Here is a 14,975-nt window from a genome sequence, read left to right as displayed (position 1 = left end):
CTGATTCCCAGTGAGCCTCCTGGAGCTCTCACAAGGCACTAGCAGCTGGAAAAACCTTTGTATCATCCCTTCCTTGCCATGCCTGGGAGTGTGGAGTGCCTCCGGGGTGGAGTGTGACACAGCTGTGGCTGGGCTGGTCTGGGAAGGGAGCAGGGAGCTCTCCAGGCTGGATCCGGGGAAGCCGCAGCACTGCAGCGCCTTGAGTCAGCTCCTGAGCCCCTCCAGATGCACTCCCCAGTCACAAGGCTGCCGTGTCGTGTGAGTGCTCTACAGCTGCAGAGAAGATACCTGTGGTGGCCCAGTTGGGTGTGCTCAGGCCTGTGACAGGTGGGCCATGGTGAACTCCAGACGTTTTGGTATCACTGCTTGGTTTTTGGACTGCTATGGGAAATCAGCTTCTGGTTCCCAGGCTGGGAAAGAACTGCACGCTGCAGAGACCTGGGGACAATTTGGGCCCAAAGAGAAGATGACTACCCAGCAAGATAACTCTCTGGGCATTGCAGGCTTCCTGCCACCATTTCCTGGTGCTCCTTTCCCAGTTAGAACAGAGCAGGAGAGGGCCTGAACAGGCCCTGTGTGTCCTTCACAGATGGTGACAGTTCCACAGCAACTCTGAGCATGGCTTAAGCTCCTTGTCCAGGGAATTATCTACACCATACTCTTGTTTACACCACTGATGTAGAACTAATCATCTCCCATACACCATGGAAATGGGTGATGTTGTCAGCCTCGTGGCTGCCTTTGCAAGCAGGTTTGCAGGGCTTGTGGTGTTTTGTGAAGGCAGGAGATGATGCTGTTTTCTCTGCTCGTTAAGGTTGTTCTGCTAATCAAACCTTGCTGAGGAAGGTAGAGGCTTCATAGCCACTGCTCCTACTGCTTGTGAGGGGAGAGTGATGCCCTGGTGGAATGGGGAAGTGGTGTTTGGCTCCATCCTGTAGTTCTTCAGGCAAAGTGTGAGGGAGCAGATGGTGGGAGGGCTGTCCTGGCTGTCCTTGCTTAACTGAGCATTCAGAGGCCACACAGTAAAGGTTTGGAAGAGGAGACAAATCAAAGAAAATGGGAAAGCTGATCCTGTGTGTATATAGATGAGGATTCTCTCTTCCCAGGAGAACTCCCTCCCGATTCTGTTCTAAGTAGAGAGAAGAGGCACTTTGCTTAGTTGTTTGTGTGGGAGGAACTATGTTAGTAACTAGCAAATTTAGCGATAAATAGATATCATTATTAATGAGATCACCTGCTGGAACAATTAGAAAAGTATACTGGTGTTTTCCAATGCTGGGTCTCAGAAGAGTGTATGTGAGGATAAGATCTCAAAATAGAACAGAAGCTGCCAGTGTCCAGAACAGCCCTCTGAAAATTTTTTCCGTCTTGCTGGCTTTCTTAACAGTGCTGTTTGTGGGGCACAAAGTCTGCACCAGTGCCTACAGCTCATGCAGGATGAGCTACTGAGTGCCCAACACCTTCCACTTGCATGCTGGCAGCCAGCAGCAGGGACAGACATTGCCTACATAGCCCTGCAGTGGCCTAATTCTGCAGGGTTTGGACTTCGATGCCTGTGCCACTCTCCTTCACTTTTGGCCCCACTATCTGCATCATGCGAGGTCCTGCTGGTCCAGCGTCACCCTAGGGCAAAAGGGCAGCTTCAACCCACGGCTCTGAGCAAGACAGCTCAGTGAAATGTGGTCATACAGCCAGTGCAGGGTAGACTGATGGCCTCATTTCTCGTAAAGGCCTAAAATTCACAGAAAGCTAGAAATAGTTTTGGGGGTTTTAAGCCATTTTAATTCAACTAACTTTATATAGAATCAATTCAAAGCACTTTATGAGAGCAAATGTGATACTCATTAGAAGCAGGCCTATTAGAAAAGAGTTCCTAATGTTAAAATCCACCTCCTTGATCCCTTGGGACCACTCTGTCCCTGGAACTTAAATCTCCACAGTTGGTCCCATGGGACTGCTCCATCCTTGGCTCCATCCTTCTCCCCAGCTGTCAGGCACGTGGAAGCTGCTGTGTCCAGGTGTGCATTTCTTTGTGCATCAGCACCAGCACATCCTGGAGAGACACAGAATTGTGTAGTGGCAGAGTCAGAGATGAGCTGCTGCACAAAGGGGCTGTGAAGTCTTCTCTTTGATGGTATGCCATGAGCACAGAAGACTGCACCATGACTGGTACTCATCATTCAGAGATCTAGCACTGCTGAGGCTGCAGTGAAACATTTTAAACTTGGAGTGGCTCTTGGAAGTTTCCCCTTCCACCACTTCATTGACTGCAAGACCCAGAAGTGCCACATGCCCCGGAGGGAGGCACTTTCTGCTGCAGCTGTGGCCACAAGCAGTGTGGTGGTGCTGTGCTCCCCCACTGCCTCCTGCCTGCCTGCATGCACGTGTGCAGGACTTCTCTCCATCACTGAGAGCAGAGGAGACTTCAGGGTGGAGCTGCACTGGAGGGTCCTTGGAGCATCCTCTTCCCACCGCACAGTGCAGTGTCATCTTCAGAAGTTTACAGGGTCCCTGATAGAGGCTGGCTGTGTAACCACTTCTAGTGCCTTAGCCAGGACTTAGAGAGACAGATACTGTCTGTCCTATGAGTAGATCTTAGAAAGGATCAGGTTTAAAATGCTCTAAATACCTCCTTCTAAATGTCTTTTTTACTGTCTTGTGGCAGTGATGACATAGCACAGGTTACAAGGTGGTTTGTATCATGTTCTAAAGTTCATGACTTTTAAAAATAAATTTAATCTTTTAAACAGCTTTTAATAAATAGAGGAGCTTTCTCTCTGTTGAAAAGGATTTTGGGTTACTTTGTGGAGTTTTTTTTAATGGTGAATTAAACTTTGCAACATCACAGGAAATTTAAAAATCAGAATTTTTAGGTGCTTTTCTAAGAGATGCTACCACTTAAGCAGGAATCATCTAAAAGAAGTCTGATGGCCTGTGCTGAGCAAGATGTCAAACTAAATAATTGTAATGGTCTCTTCAGATCTTGGAATCTACGACTGTACTTCCTGCAATTTCTGTAGACCCTTTTACAATGATGGATAAAATCAATCAAAAAAAGTAACCCATTCATTTTCTCCTCGCTCTTGTTGGACCCTGTTTCTCACTTCATTTTGTAAACACAGATACAAATGATGCCACAGCAGTATGGGGATGAGATGAAAAGGTAGAAGACAGCATTTGTTCAGCTGTGTGTTTCCACGTGGAAGTGTTGGTTGTTACTACAATCAGCTTCTGATATAGGAAGTGTCCTGTTATATTTCATTGATTTATGGAGATGTCTGTTCCTTCTTGGGGTTCAGCAATCAAACTGTATTTCATGCTTCAGAGGCAGAACATTTTGTTCAGAAGTTCAATCTTAATCTAATTGAATTAATATGAACAAGATGCTCCTTATCCCAGTTTGGTTTTTAAACTTTTAGATTCATAGGATGAAAATAATATTCATAAAGAAAATTGCTGTGGATCTGCATGGCTTAATTTTCATTCTGAATTTTGACTTGTATTATGTCTTTACAAACTCTTATTTAAATAGATCATTGTTTTTAGTAAAAAAGAGGCAGATGACACTGTTTATATACCTTGGGGTGGAGGGAAGAGGAAGAAATTCTTGGGTTCTATCTACATACTTGTCCTATTTCTGTCAATTTTGATTTTTCTTTCCAGTCTTAGGCTGGTGGCAGCCACATAGTGTAAAGGCAGTTATATTGTTGGACACCTTAGGTACAAGAATAGCAGAATGCAATTCAAGTAGAAAATTAATTATTTATATAGAAGAGTACCAATTTTGTTCTGCAGAAATATATAAAACAGTTTACACTCTGTTCAGAACAGACAATGAACCTATTATGTTCATGTAAATCTGTGTTCTGAATTTCTAATCCACAATGTCTAATGTCTTTCATATTTCACTGATAGATTCTTTTATTTAAGAATTTTATACTTCTTTTGAAGTATTTTACATTTTAAATATTGGTTCCGTCTTATTCAGAACTGTGTTGATACATCACCATTGTTGTGACATGTGTCATTTAATCCAAAGCACCCAGAAGAAATTTGTTCCCTCAGAAAGATGAACAAGAATCAATTCAGGAACTGACATGTTTAATTTCAGCACTTTTACCAGAATGCAAATCATGTTTCTTACAGACTATATCTTATGAAATCTTATGATACAGACACCTACCTGTTCTCCCTACCTCTGCTTCTATTAAACTTGAATACCACAGTATTCTCCTTGACATCTATAGATTTTGATTTAGCAGGATACAGAATAAATTTAAGACAGTCACTTCTGGTTTTAGAATGGCATCTTAGAATCAGAGGCTGGTCTGGGTTGAAAGGGACCTTCAAGATCATCTAGTTCCAAGCCCCCTACTGTGAGCAGGGAATTTTCTAATGTCCATCAAGGAGGGCTGTGCACGTTTGCACAGCAGGTAACTGTGTGCATTTGTCTCTCTTTCTAACATCTTTGCATAGCTAACAACTTGTCAGAAGAGCTTCTTTCCCTTCCTTTACCCATGTTAATTGACTGACTTTTAAATCCTCTCATTAAAATTATCATCTGGTTGCAAATAGATTACACAAAACCCCATTGGCATAACTCATCATTTGACCTCCTAATGGCTTTACCCATGGTAGAAAGAACAGGCACCCGTGCACACTGCCTCTGACACTGTTTTTTTTTTCCAGGGTTTATGACAGGCCTCATTTAGCATGGTCTTCCCAGCCCAAGACTGATAAAGATCTCGCTTACTGGAGAAGACGAGGACAGGACTTCAGTGTGCTACTGGGCTATTCCCAGAAGGCCAGTGTGGAGATGAAAGGCCTGGCTGCAGCCCCAGGGGCACCCCGGCACCCCAAGGAGAATCAGCTGAAGGAGGGGACAGATGCAGGGTATGTCAGAAGAAGCGGCTTTCAGGAAAGCTGTGAAGTGCCCAGCGAATGCAAATGGCAAAGTCTGGAAGTAGAGAGCTGGAACCAGCCAAAAAGAGTAGGGAGGCAAATGTCCGAGGGTGACAGGGAGAAGCTGCTTCAAGAGCTGTATTCGCTGACCCTGGGAGAAAATGTACTCAGCACCCACAGCAGGGGGAAATCACAGTCCTTGCCAAGAGTCCTTTCACCTGAGAGCATGAGGTGCGTGGAAATTCCCTCCCTGACCAACAGTAACAACTCGCTCAGCATCACTAAAACCCCCTCCTATCCCCCAAACAGACTGAGTGTGGAACCAGCCAAGCACCATGGAACAGGAGGCAATTTCCTTCCCCTGGTGAAGCCCAAGTATGGGAGACCTCTCAAGCCTCCATCCTATGAACTGCAGCGGCAGACTAGGGCACCTGCAGAAACCGTGGGTTTCCAGGACCACTACCAGAAAGAGGAACCTATCTCCTACTTAGCCAAAGTCAATGAGCCAAGGCAAGATGCTGGCATTCCAGAATCTGGTTTGGAGCCCCCAGTGTACGTACCTCCTCCTTCTTACAAATCCCCACCTCACCAACACGTGACCCCACATTCCCCCAGTGAAGTGCCTAACACCAACACGTGCGCCAGCAGTGATCCACAGGGTCCTGCAGTGCGGGTTGTCCCCTGCCAACGACCAGCAATGAGTACTTTTGAAGTGGGGGGTGACCCTTGCAAAGACAACCATATTCCTTATGGGAAGCAAAGCCATGCAAGGCGCCCTGCTGACCACCTGCGTTCCGTTCAGTATATTCCCTTTGACGATCCTCGGATACGACATATTAAAATTGCACCACTGGAAGGTCTGCAGGGCAACTCTAACCACACTGAAAATGCATGTAGTCCCAGTTCTGGTGCTTTGCAAGAGAGAAATCTTGAAGTACAGTACAACAGTGCCTTTGTGGATGCATCAAAATTGTCCAGTTCTGCAAAGGGAGAAAGAACTTCTGACAGCTCCACCCATAGCAACAGATGGTTGGCACCATCTATCCAAGATCAGGAAAACTGTGCCTTGCCGGACCAAAGAGACAATTGTAGAGCAACTAATCACAGCCCCTGTAATGAAGCCAGCACAGAGAACACGAAAGGCAAACTTTCTGTAAGAAATTCACATATGGACAACACCTGTGAGACTGTTACAAAAGTGAAAAAGTTTGAACCTGGAACCGGGATGCAGAGCAAAAAGAGTTCAAAGAAAAAAATGAATGAAACTATATTTTGTTTGGTCTCCATCCCAGTTAAATCAGAATCCAATCTGCCAGATACAGATAGGAACAACAACATAACTCACAGCCCTGATAAGAATAGGTTTGATAACAATGGGGCTTTGCAAGAACAAAGTCTCTTAAGTATGTCTTCAACAGACTTGGAGTTACAAGCGCTTACAGGAAGCATGACCAATAAAAATGAGTTACAAAAACAAGACCTGTGGAGACCAGAAGAGTTCAAACAAATGAATGACCTCAGATTTATTCAGCCTACAAAACACAGAGAGCTCAAATATTCTGGCTCCTGGCCAGGTGATCAGTACAAAGACCAGCAGACACAGACCAGTTTCTCTGAAGAACCCGAGAGCCCACAATTTTTCCATGGTACAAAGCCTGGGAGGCCTGACAGTAGCAAACCGCTATCTCCAAAGCTCCCTGGATGTTCAACATCCACAGTGGGGGCAAAACAGACAGGGTCACCTTCTGACGAGAGAGGCTGCAGGCAGAGCAGTTACAGTATGAAGGGCCAGACTCACCTCAGCCAGTCAAGCAACAGTGCATTTTCCAGGACTGCCGCCTCAGTCCTTCAGTCTCCCTCCCCAAAAGCCCACCAGAGCCAGCCTGTGCCTGTCCAAGAGAGGGAAAATGGCCTTCTTTCCAAGGGAGATGTAGTTAAGGGAGAACCAGGTGCTCCCTGCAACAGTACAGAACCATTTGGGCAGTTCCTGTTGAAACCTGTAAGTCGCCGTCCCTGGGATGCAATAAGTGAGCTAGAAAGTTTTAACAAGGAGCTGCAAGGGCAGGAGGAGAGCACAAGCAGTGAAGAAGATTTGGAAAGTGCTGCAGCTCCTCTGCAGGCAGGTGCCTTTATGCAGAGGAGGGAGTCCAGAAATGAGAAATCAAGCCAGGAGCCAAAACATGGTGGGAAGTCAGAAATGGTTGTGCCAGAGGTGCCGGTATTTAGGTCAGGAAGGGTTAAAAGTAAGTCTGAAAGTTGGAGCATGGGGACAGAAGGGACAGAACATGGTAGCGAGCCAAGATATGTTGGCTCTCAAGGCTTCTCAAAGCCAAGAGGGAGCAGTAAAGGAGTCAGGCCAGCAGATGGAAGTCTGATAACAGAAATGGGGATGGGGGAACCCAAGAGCAGAACAAGCAAACAGCCAGTTCATGAGCACCCTGTCAAAAGAGCTTTGTCCAGTAGCTCAAGTAGTTCATGTCACAGTAATCCTTTCAATAACCCAGTCTTGCAGGAGATGAGTGAAGACCAAAATTACCTAGAGTTTGTTAAACTGAGCAAAGGTGCAACTCCCACAAATGATAGGGTATTAGAGAGAGGGTCAGTAGTACGCTTGTCACTAACAAAGAGGAACCAAAGGTGCTCTGAGCCAGATTTGAGGTCAGTGGGACTTGATGTGGCCCCAGAACCTGGTGCTAACAACTCTGATCACTCTTCGGATGCAAATGCAGTGGAAATCCCTGTGAATGAGTCATTGCAGGCAAGAGCTGCAAGAATTTTAGGTATAGATATAGCAGTGGAGTCTCTCCTTCCAGATGACCATGTTGGGGCCCACCCAGGCACTAGCCCTTCAAACGGTGCTCAGGACTTTGAGTCATCAATGATAGGGAGCGCAGTAAGTAACAAAGAAGGAAAAAAAGAAGATTCTTATGAAGGCAGACGAAAGTGTGGCTGGACAGAGAGTGCTCTCTTTGTCAGAGCAGGAGGGCGATCTTTATACCCTCTTGAATGCCAGGCCACTCTCCAGGAAGCCAGCACTAAACCACTGGTAACTGAGCAAGTTCTTGAACAACCTGTGAGTCCCAGCCAAGGTGAGGACCAAAACTTGGTTTGCAAGTCAGCTGCTTATCAGCATTCAGAAAAGAGAGTGAGGAGCACCTCGAAAGTGATAGAGACACTCCAAGGCAAGCTCACGTCTCCACCCAGCCGGACTGCCATGGATCGCTTGGTGCGGATGAAAGAAGTTGACTCTGTGTCACGGATGAGACGTCTGAGCATTAAGAGCGCAGACTCGGGAGAGGAGGTGGATGAGGAGAAGCTGTCGAAGGTATCAGAGGAGAGAGGAAGCAAACTGACAAGCTCAGGGGCTGTTTCCAAGCGTGTTATCTCTCTCAGTGAAAATGGATGTTTAGCTGGAATGGACAAGAAGAAGATCGACAGAGATTTTTCATTAGGTAAGACCCTGTTATGGGAGATCCAGATGGGTACTCGTTTCTTATGTAATGGGCATGATCAGTTTGCTTATGCCCACGTAATGCTCTCAAATAGTAACAGGCTGTAGGTGGTACTATCCTCATCTGGGAGCCACCCACTTTGCTCTCCTTGTGGAAAAGATGAATGTTCTCTGGTCCCATTTTAGGAATTGTTGCTGTAAAGCTCACTTGTGATACAGAAATTCATTCACAGAGACTGGAGTGCTCCCTAAGGTCTTATCTCTGTCTAATTGTTTCAGGGAATGGCCAGGCTAAAACAGTGGAGTTCAAAGACAGTCACTCTAATGCCAGTATTTGGGAACATGTGGTGATTTAATCATAGCTGTTCCTTGAATGCCAATTTTTTTTCCTTCTCTAATACTTAAGTGGACACATGCTATATCATAGTTCAGAAGAAACTAAAAATAAAAATCTGATGTTCTTCTCTGAAGCCTCTGGGAAATGGCTGCATATAGGGGCCTGGAAATTCTCTCTCTCATATGAATATTTTCCAGATCAGATGTTGAGAATGACTATTAACCCCAGGACAAATGGAAAGTTGACTTTTTCAGTGAACACTGTTTTTTCTTTTTTTTTTTTTTTTTTACTATTTTTTTGGTGTTTCTGATCTCTCTAAAACATATAAACTTGTGTAGTCCATATGCATCCCCAAAATAACATGAGCTGTTCCCTCTCTAAAACAGTTTTCATTTAGCATTTTGTTTAACAACTGAAAATGAGTTGTTGCTCTAGACCTGTGTAAAGGGATAAATCTCCCAAGCCACCTGCCTAGTCCATTAAATAAATTGGAGTGAGCAAACATACAGTGTGAAAGTTGTTAAATTAGTATTAATCTCCTCCTTCCTTTTTCCACCCTTTCTGTTACAGTTGACTCTTTGCTTTGAAATCTGCACAGGTTATTAATTTAACCTTATTGATAAAAATCTATTCACAGTTTTCCAGTACAGAGGGGCTGAAATTAAATGAGGTATTCTTTAAACTGGATTTATGCAATTCCAGCTGAAAAGAAATGCTTGTATGAGTTCTAAGTATTGACTCCTGCAGCCTTGAAGCCTTTTTCTCCATGTCTTTTTCTGTATCCCACATCTTTGTCTCTTTCTGCTCTGAACTGTATTTCTCCAGACCACATTTTTCAAACAGACTGATTCAGCTTTCTTGTACCCATCAGGTCTAGTATGCCCCACATGCATTTCATATGCTTTCCTCCCTTGGGGTTTCTGCTGGAGTGAAGAAAATAACTGTTGTGGTGACATGACTTCAGGGATGTATCAAAACAGATTGTGTGTGTTTTATTGGAGAGTTATTCTGCAGTAAATTAGGTCTAAATTTATCCCTCTTGCTGACAATGCTGGGCTTATATTCTGCAGTGTGTTCCCACTGCAGCAGCACCCTCACAGCCATAACAGCCCTCCCCATGTTTGGATGGCACGAATGTCCCTTCCTGCTGTGCATGTCCAGTACTGCAGGGTGACACACATGGGGTGGGCAGGTGGCTTCTGGCCTCTTCCTATCCAAAGAGACCCTGATTTGTTGCTGGCCCCAAAAGCTTCACCTTACAGAGAGACTGTAGATTCATGTTTCTAAAAAGGCCTGATGTTGTGTCTTCCACTTTTAAATCTCACTCCAATTTTCACAATAGCTCATTAGTATCATTGAAAGCCCAAATGAGAATTAATCCAGAAAAAAACATTGTATTTGTTGCTTTCAAAGAGCAAATATTCCATTCTAAAAGGCCACTCTATTTGGAGCAAGGTAGGGTGATGTCAGTCTTATAATTGCAGACTGGGCCTGTCACAGAGGCTGCAGCCCTTAGCAGAAACAGGCTTTCACATGTATAATGGAGCTTGGCAGACGAACAGTCATCTCAGAGTAAGAGCCCTGCCAAAACTGAGTGCAAGAAGGTCATCTTACTATGCAAATACTGCCATTAGGAGAACATCTCTAAGTGTTCCCAAATGCATTGGATGTCTTTTCTCCTTTGCCGTTAGAAGACATGAGTCTGCTAATCTGGCTTTGTTTCTGTAGAGAGCATTTCAAATGAGCTTAACCAAATGTTGAATAAGCATTTCTGTGTCAGTGCCAGAACTCCAATGTCTGTTCCCCTCAAAAGAGTGACCTGGCCTGTTAGTCTGGCACTTTTGTATCCTTGGTTTAGATGCTGAGGGCATGGGTAAGCTTTCAGGGAATATACTGAGCCATGCAGAGGCTCCATGTCTTGTGGCCTGGTTTTCTCCCTTCTTCCCCGCCCCTGTCCTGCCACTCCCTGAAACAGCACCTGAAATTTTGTGGGGAATTCTGTTAATGTGAATGTGTCTGGCCTTAGGAAAATCAGGTTTCTGAAATGCAAATCCATTTTTATTCTTAGGTCAACCTGTCACAGAACACTTCAGAATTTTATGTTCTAACAGTTTAGATGGCAAAATATTTATGATCAAAAAAATGTTACTACTTTAGAGGCATCTTCATACACCATCAGTGCATTAAGCTTAAAAAGATGCAGCATTATCCTAGAGCACACTAGCCCTCAAAAACTTTATTCCTGTTGATTTTTTGCATTCATGTGGAGTCTGTTTGGAAATACCGGAAAAAGGCTTAGCAGAAATCATAGGTGTTGCTGGCACAGACTCCTTTCTTGGCTGGACTAGCAGCTCGAGGAGGGTGGGCAAGAGAAGTGATAAAAGATTCTGCAACACAAATCCACCCACTGGGGCCAAATCCAGAAGTCCTTTCTTAGCCAGTTCCCTCTTGACATGAGTGTGGATGTAGCAGATGGACACTTACACATAGGAGCAAAAATTTCCCAGGAGGATTTTTATGCTTTTTGTGTTTGAATGAAGACATTCACTCACATCAACACGAAAGTCCTGAGGATGAATGTTTTACTCCAAAGTGTGATATTTGTGTGTGGAATTATTTTCATGCTCAGCTGTTTAAATGTGAGAGCAGTGGGAGTTGAGCCTATGGGAGGGACGTTTAAGGTTAGCACAGATACTCAGGTTGTGTAAGAGCAGAAGCAGCACGCGGCAGCACGGCTGCAGTGCCAGTTTGTCCAGGCCCCTCTGCGCCTGCAGACTCCTCCCTAGGTACCCTGGCTCCTACATGCCATGACCGTGCACATCAAGGGCAAGTCAGGTGTCTGCACGATGGCACTGGGCAGGCAGACCTCTCAGGGCAAAGGCTTTTCGTTGCAATCCTGTCCCAGAGTGACGAGGGTGAAGGAAAAGGCTCATGTCTGCTCACCTCATGGCCAGCAGTGGGATAAATCCAGTTAAGAAATCTGATAGAAGAGTGTCCTCAGGGATTTGGGAAAAGGAAAGCCAACCTGTGGTATGTCCTGTGAACTGGCAGGAGGGAGGCTGGAAGTGAAGAAGAGTGTTAGTAAGCCATTCCAGTGCTTTAGTGAATAAGGCTGAAACATGAGCTGCAGTTTTGCAGACTGAAGCAAGACAGACTAACCATGGTGATGCAATGCAGCTGTGCTTTCCTGTTTTCTGTTGAATTAATCTGAAACTAAGGATTTGCAATCAAATGAAAAGACCCTGATGACTGCATGGCATAATCACTCCTTCAGCCAGCCTTACACACCCTGCTAGGACGCTTAAAGCATTTACTGGTCCTTAGTGTTCAGTACAAGGGGGAGAAAATCTTATGTCTTTTTCTTCCTGTCAAAGCCCCTGAAAACTGGAAGTAATCACTTAGCATTCAGTGTGCTTGTTCCTACCTACCCAAGGCCTTCCCAAATTCTATCTATAATGCATTTGATCAGACTTGTTCCTGAATTATACTGGTAAAAATACAGAATTTGGGTCAGGAATGCAATATGTATCTTTAATACAGTAAGCTTTATCAGCTTCTCTTTTTTTTAAATAAAAAATAGGAAAAGATGTGTCATTTCCACAGCTAGAAATATTGAATAGATTTCACAATACATTATTAATAGTGTTTTCTTGATTTTTTTTCAGATACATATGACCCCACCAAAGTTGAAAAGGTGTGAGATTAATGAAGAGGAGAATAGAGAAATTTCTGCTCTACAAAGAATGTTTCACTGATTTTTTCTGGGTGCTTTTTGTTTGGTTTTTGTTCTTTAACATTTGGAAATTGTCTCGTTTGTGATGTTCATGGTGTACTGATAATGCCTTTACCACTGCCACTAGGAATTAGCTATTCATGTCTGAAACTGTTGCGGAGACCACAGAAAAATGACTTCTATATTGGAACCATCTGGTTTTGTAGTGTTTAAGACAATACCTACCATTGGCAAAGAGCTTTCATCTGAACTTTGTTTCAGTCTTTAGCAAGGATAATGAAATGCATCAAGTGAGGTGTTACATTGGTGTAAATGTAAACGTGGGAAATTTGTGAAATTATTTTTAAAAGAATGTGAATCTATAAGCTAAACTTCTAAGTATCTACATTCTAAACTTTGTTTAACTTAAGGGATTTTTTGCCATAAGTAGAAAGTGCTGCTGCACTGTGTGGGGGAAGGAATGTGAAAGAATGGTAGCAAAGACTGATTGTGAAATTCTCTCTGACTTCCAGAGTTTGAATTTACTTGGATTAAATACTTACTTGCCACCTATAAAGAAGAAAAACAAACCCCAAAATCTTCTAAAAGATGGAAGACTTTTGTAGTACAGTGTACAGAACATGTAATTATAGTAGTTGGCAACTATGTTTCAAACCAATGCAAAGTATACCACTGGCTGTTTTGCACTCAGTATTACCTGTTTTGTTTTGCTGTTTAGAAATTCTTTATATGAAAGAATAGTAGCTAGTTTAAAATAGCCCATTTTAACAAAGTAACTATATTTCTTGTTACAGAATACTATCTATTTTTCTACGATGTAAACAATTGCTAACAAGTGGCAAGTATAAAGAAGTATTATTATTATTATTATATTTTAAGAAGACTTATTCCTCTGAGTGAAGGTGCCCCAAGCAGATTTCACTTGTATATCTTAATGCACACACCATATTGCCACTTACTCAGTAGTGCTACCTTATTTTGCTCTGAAAAAAAAGCCATCTATCTATCTATCTATCTATCTATCTATCTATCCATCCATCTATCTACTACAGGGTTAGTTTCTAATTTTTCCCACTCAGCCCTTGGATCGTTCTTCTTGGAGCCACTTTCTGAAACACACTGAGAACTCTCCAGGCTGGTGCTGCTGCCATTCCATTCCAGGGACGCTGATTACCCAAAAGTGGGTTTGGATCTTTGTCCCAGTGTTGCTGAGTGGCTCAGATAAAATACCTGCTTGCTTTCTTGTACTTGTTCCATTTTACAGATTGTGTGTTTGGATTAGGCCAGTGCACAAAAGTAAGCAAAAGTGGATTCTTCTTCCCTGAAGTCACCAGGTGTTGCTGGGGAGAAGTTCAGGTGTCTTTTTGATGGCATTTAAATACATGGCTTTAAATATATTTTATCTGCACACACAAATGCATGAATTACAGAATTTATAATAAAGCCTATGCATTCTGCCCTTTGATCCTGAATTAGCCTGCTAAGTATCTGTGTCTTAAAAGCCTTTATGTCCATTCCTGTAAGTTTTTTCTAAGTACCTGTGTACTAACATTTTTCTGATGACTTGTTCATGTACTTCACCAATCTATTCTATTGGCCTTTTCTGGGTTTTAGCATAATTTTATTTTTAAAAATCTTGTAATTTCTTGAAATATTTTTTCCTAAGTCTGTAATTTGGAAAGAACGATTGGGAAAAACACTCATCCTGTGTTTTGGCAGCAAGAGTTTCTTGTCTGTAACACATGATTCTGTTACATATGGACTATTTAAAGCTTGCTTGAAAAGAAAATGTGGTGTATAATTTATTTTATTAACTCTTGCACATGCTGTGTAGCAATACTTGTTGACAAACTGTTCCTACCACTCTTACTATATTCACCTCTCTTCATCACCATCTAGGACGTCCAGGGACTTGTAAATAGCTACAAAACATGTTTCTCCCCACCTGAATCCTGCCCATAAAAAACAGTTCTGAAAGAACTTCATCAATTATCATCTTCCCACTAACCAGTGAAGCTGAGATGCATAGCAATTAATTGAAAGGTTTAGGTTAACCTTGACTGCAGAAGAACTGTAAATTGTTCCATATAAGCATTCCTATTATCTTCTGTTTATGTCTACATGGAACAAAAGTTTTCTGTGCATTTTATTTTCTTCTGCTAGGAATAGGTTTATTGATTCTGCAATGTGTCTGTTTCATCAGTCATGTCAAGTAATTACTTTTCCAAAGCACACAAACATCCAAGATCTTAAAAAAAAAAAAAAAAAAAAAAAAAAGAAGAAAAAGAGGCAACAATATTGCAGAGAAAGTTTTATCGGCCAAAACCAAAAAATTAAAACCTAAAAAGTGGGTAAGCTTTGTTTTGCAGTAGTACGTGACTGACTAGTGGATGAAGGAGCAGAGTTAGTACTCTTTTAGAAATGGTGTATTCCTCTAACAACACTGGCCGTTTCATTTGATACTATGATACAGACAACTGAGAAATCCATCGGGTACAGTTTTCTGAACAATTTTGCCTCAGTGTTTCTACAGTGTTGATGCCATGGGTCAG

The 14,975-nt window shown here is 43.0% G+C and overlaps 1 protein-coding gene across 2 annotated transcripts in view; it reads left to right on the top strand.

The window, feature by feature from the left end:
* JCAD (junctional cadherin 5 associated) overlaps window positions 1-14,212 on the top strand; it is a 28,980-nt gene extending 14,768 nt beyond the window's left edge. Inside the window, exons 3-5 of one of the 2 annotated variants that reach the window (XM_053952565.1) lie at window positions 4,690-5,133; window positions 5,212-8,354; window positions 12,356-14,212. In XM_053952565.1, coding sequence (XP_053808540.1) covers window positions 4,690-5,133; window positions 5,212-8,354; window positions 12,356-12,390 — 3,622 coding nt within the window. In that variant the 3' untranslated portion in view covers window positions 12,391-14,212. Of the gene's footprint in view, window positions 1-4,689; window positions 8,355-12,355 lie in introns of both variants that reach the window. The other variant, XM_053952556.1, reaches the window with a different exon arrangement.
* The last annotated feature ends 763 nt before the right edge of the window (window positions 14,213-14,975 follow it).

Source organism: Vidua chalybeata, chromosome 1 (assembly GCF_026979565.1).
Source record: "Vidua chalybeata isolate OUT-0048 chromosome 1, bVidCha1 merged haplotype, whole genome shotgun sequence".
NCBI lineage: Eukaryota > Metazoa > Chordata > Aves > Passeriformes > Viduidae > Vidua > Vidua chalybeata.
The sequence above is the reverse complement of the archived record's forward strand: the minus strand, read 5'-3'. Positions and strand labels throughout refer to the sequence as shown.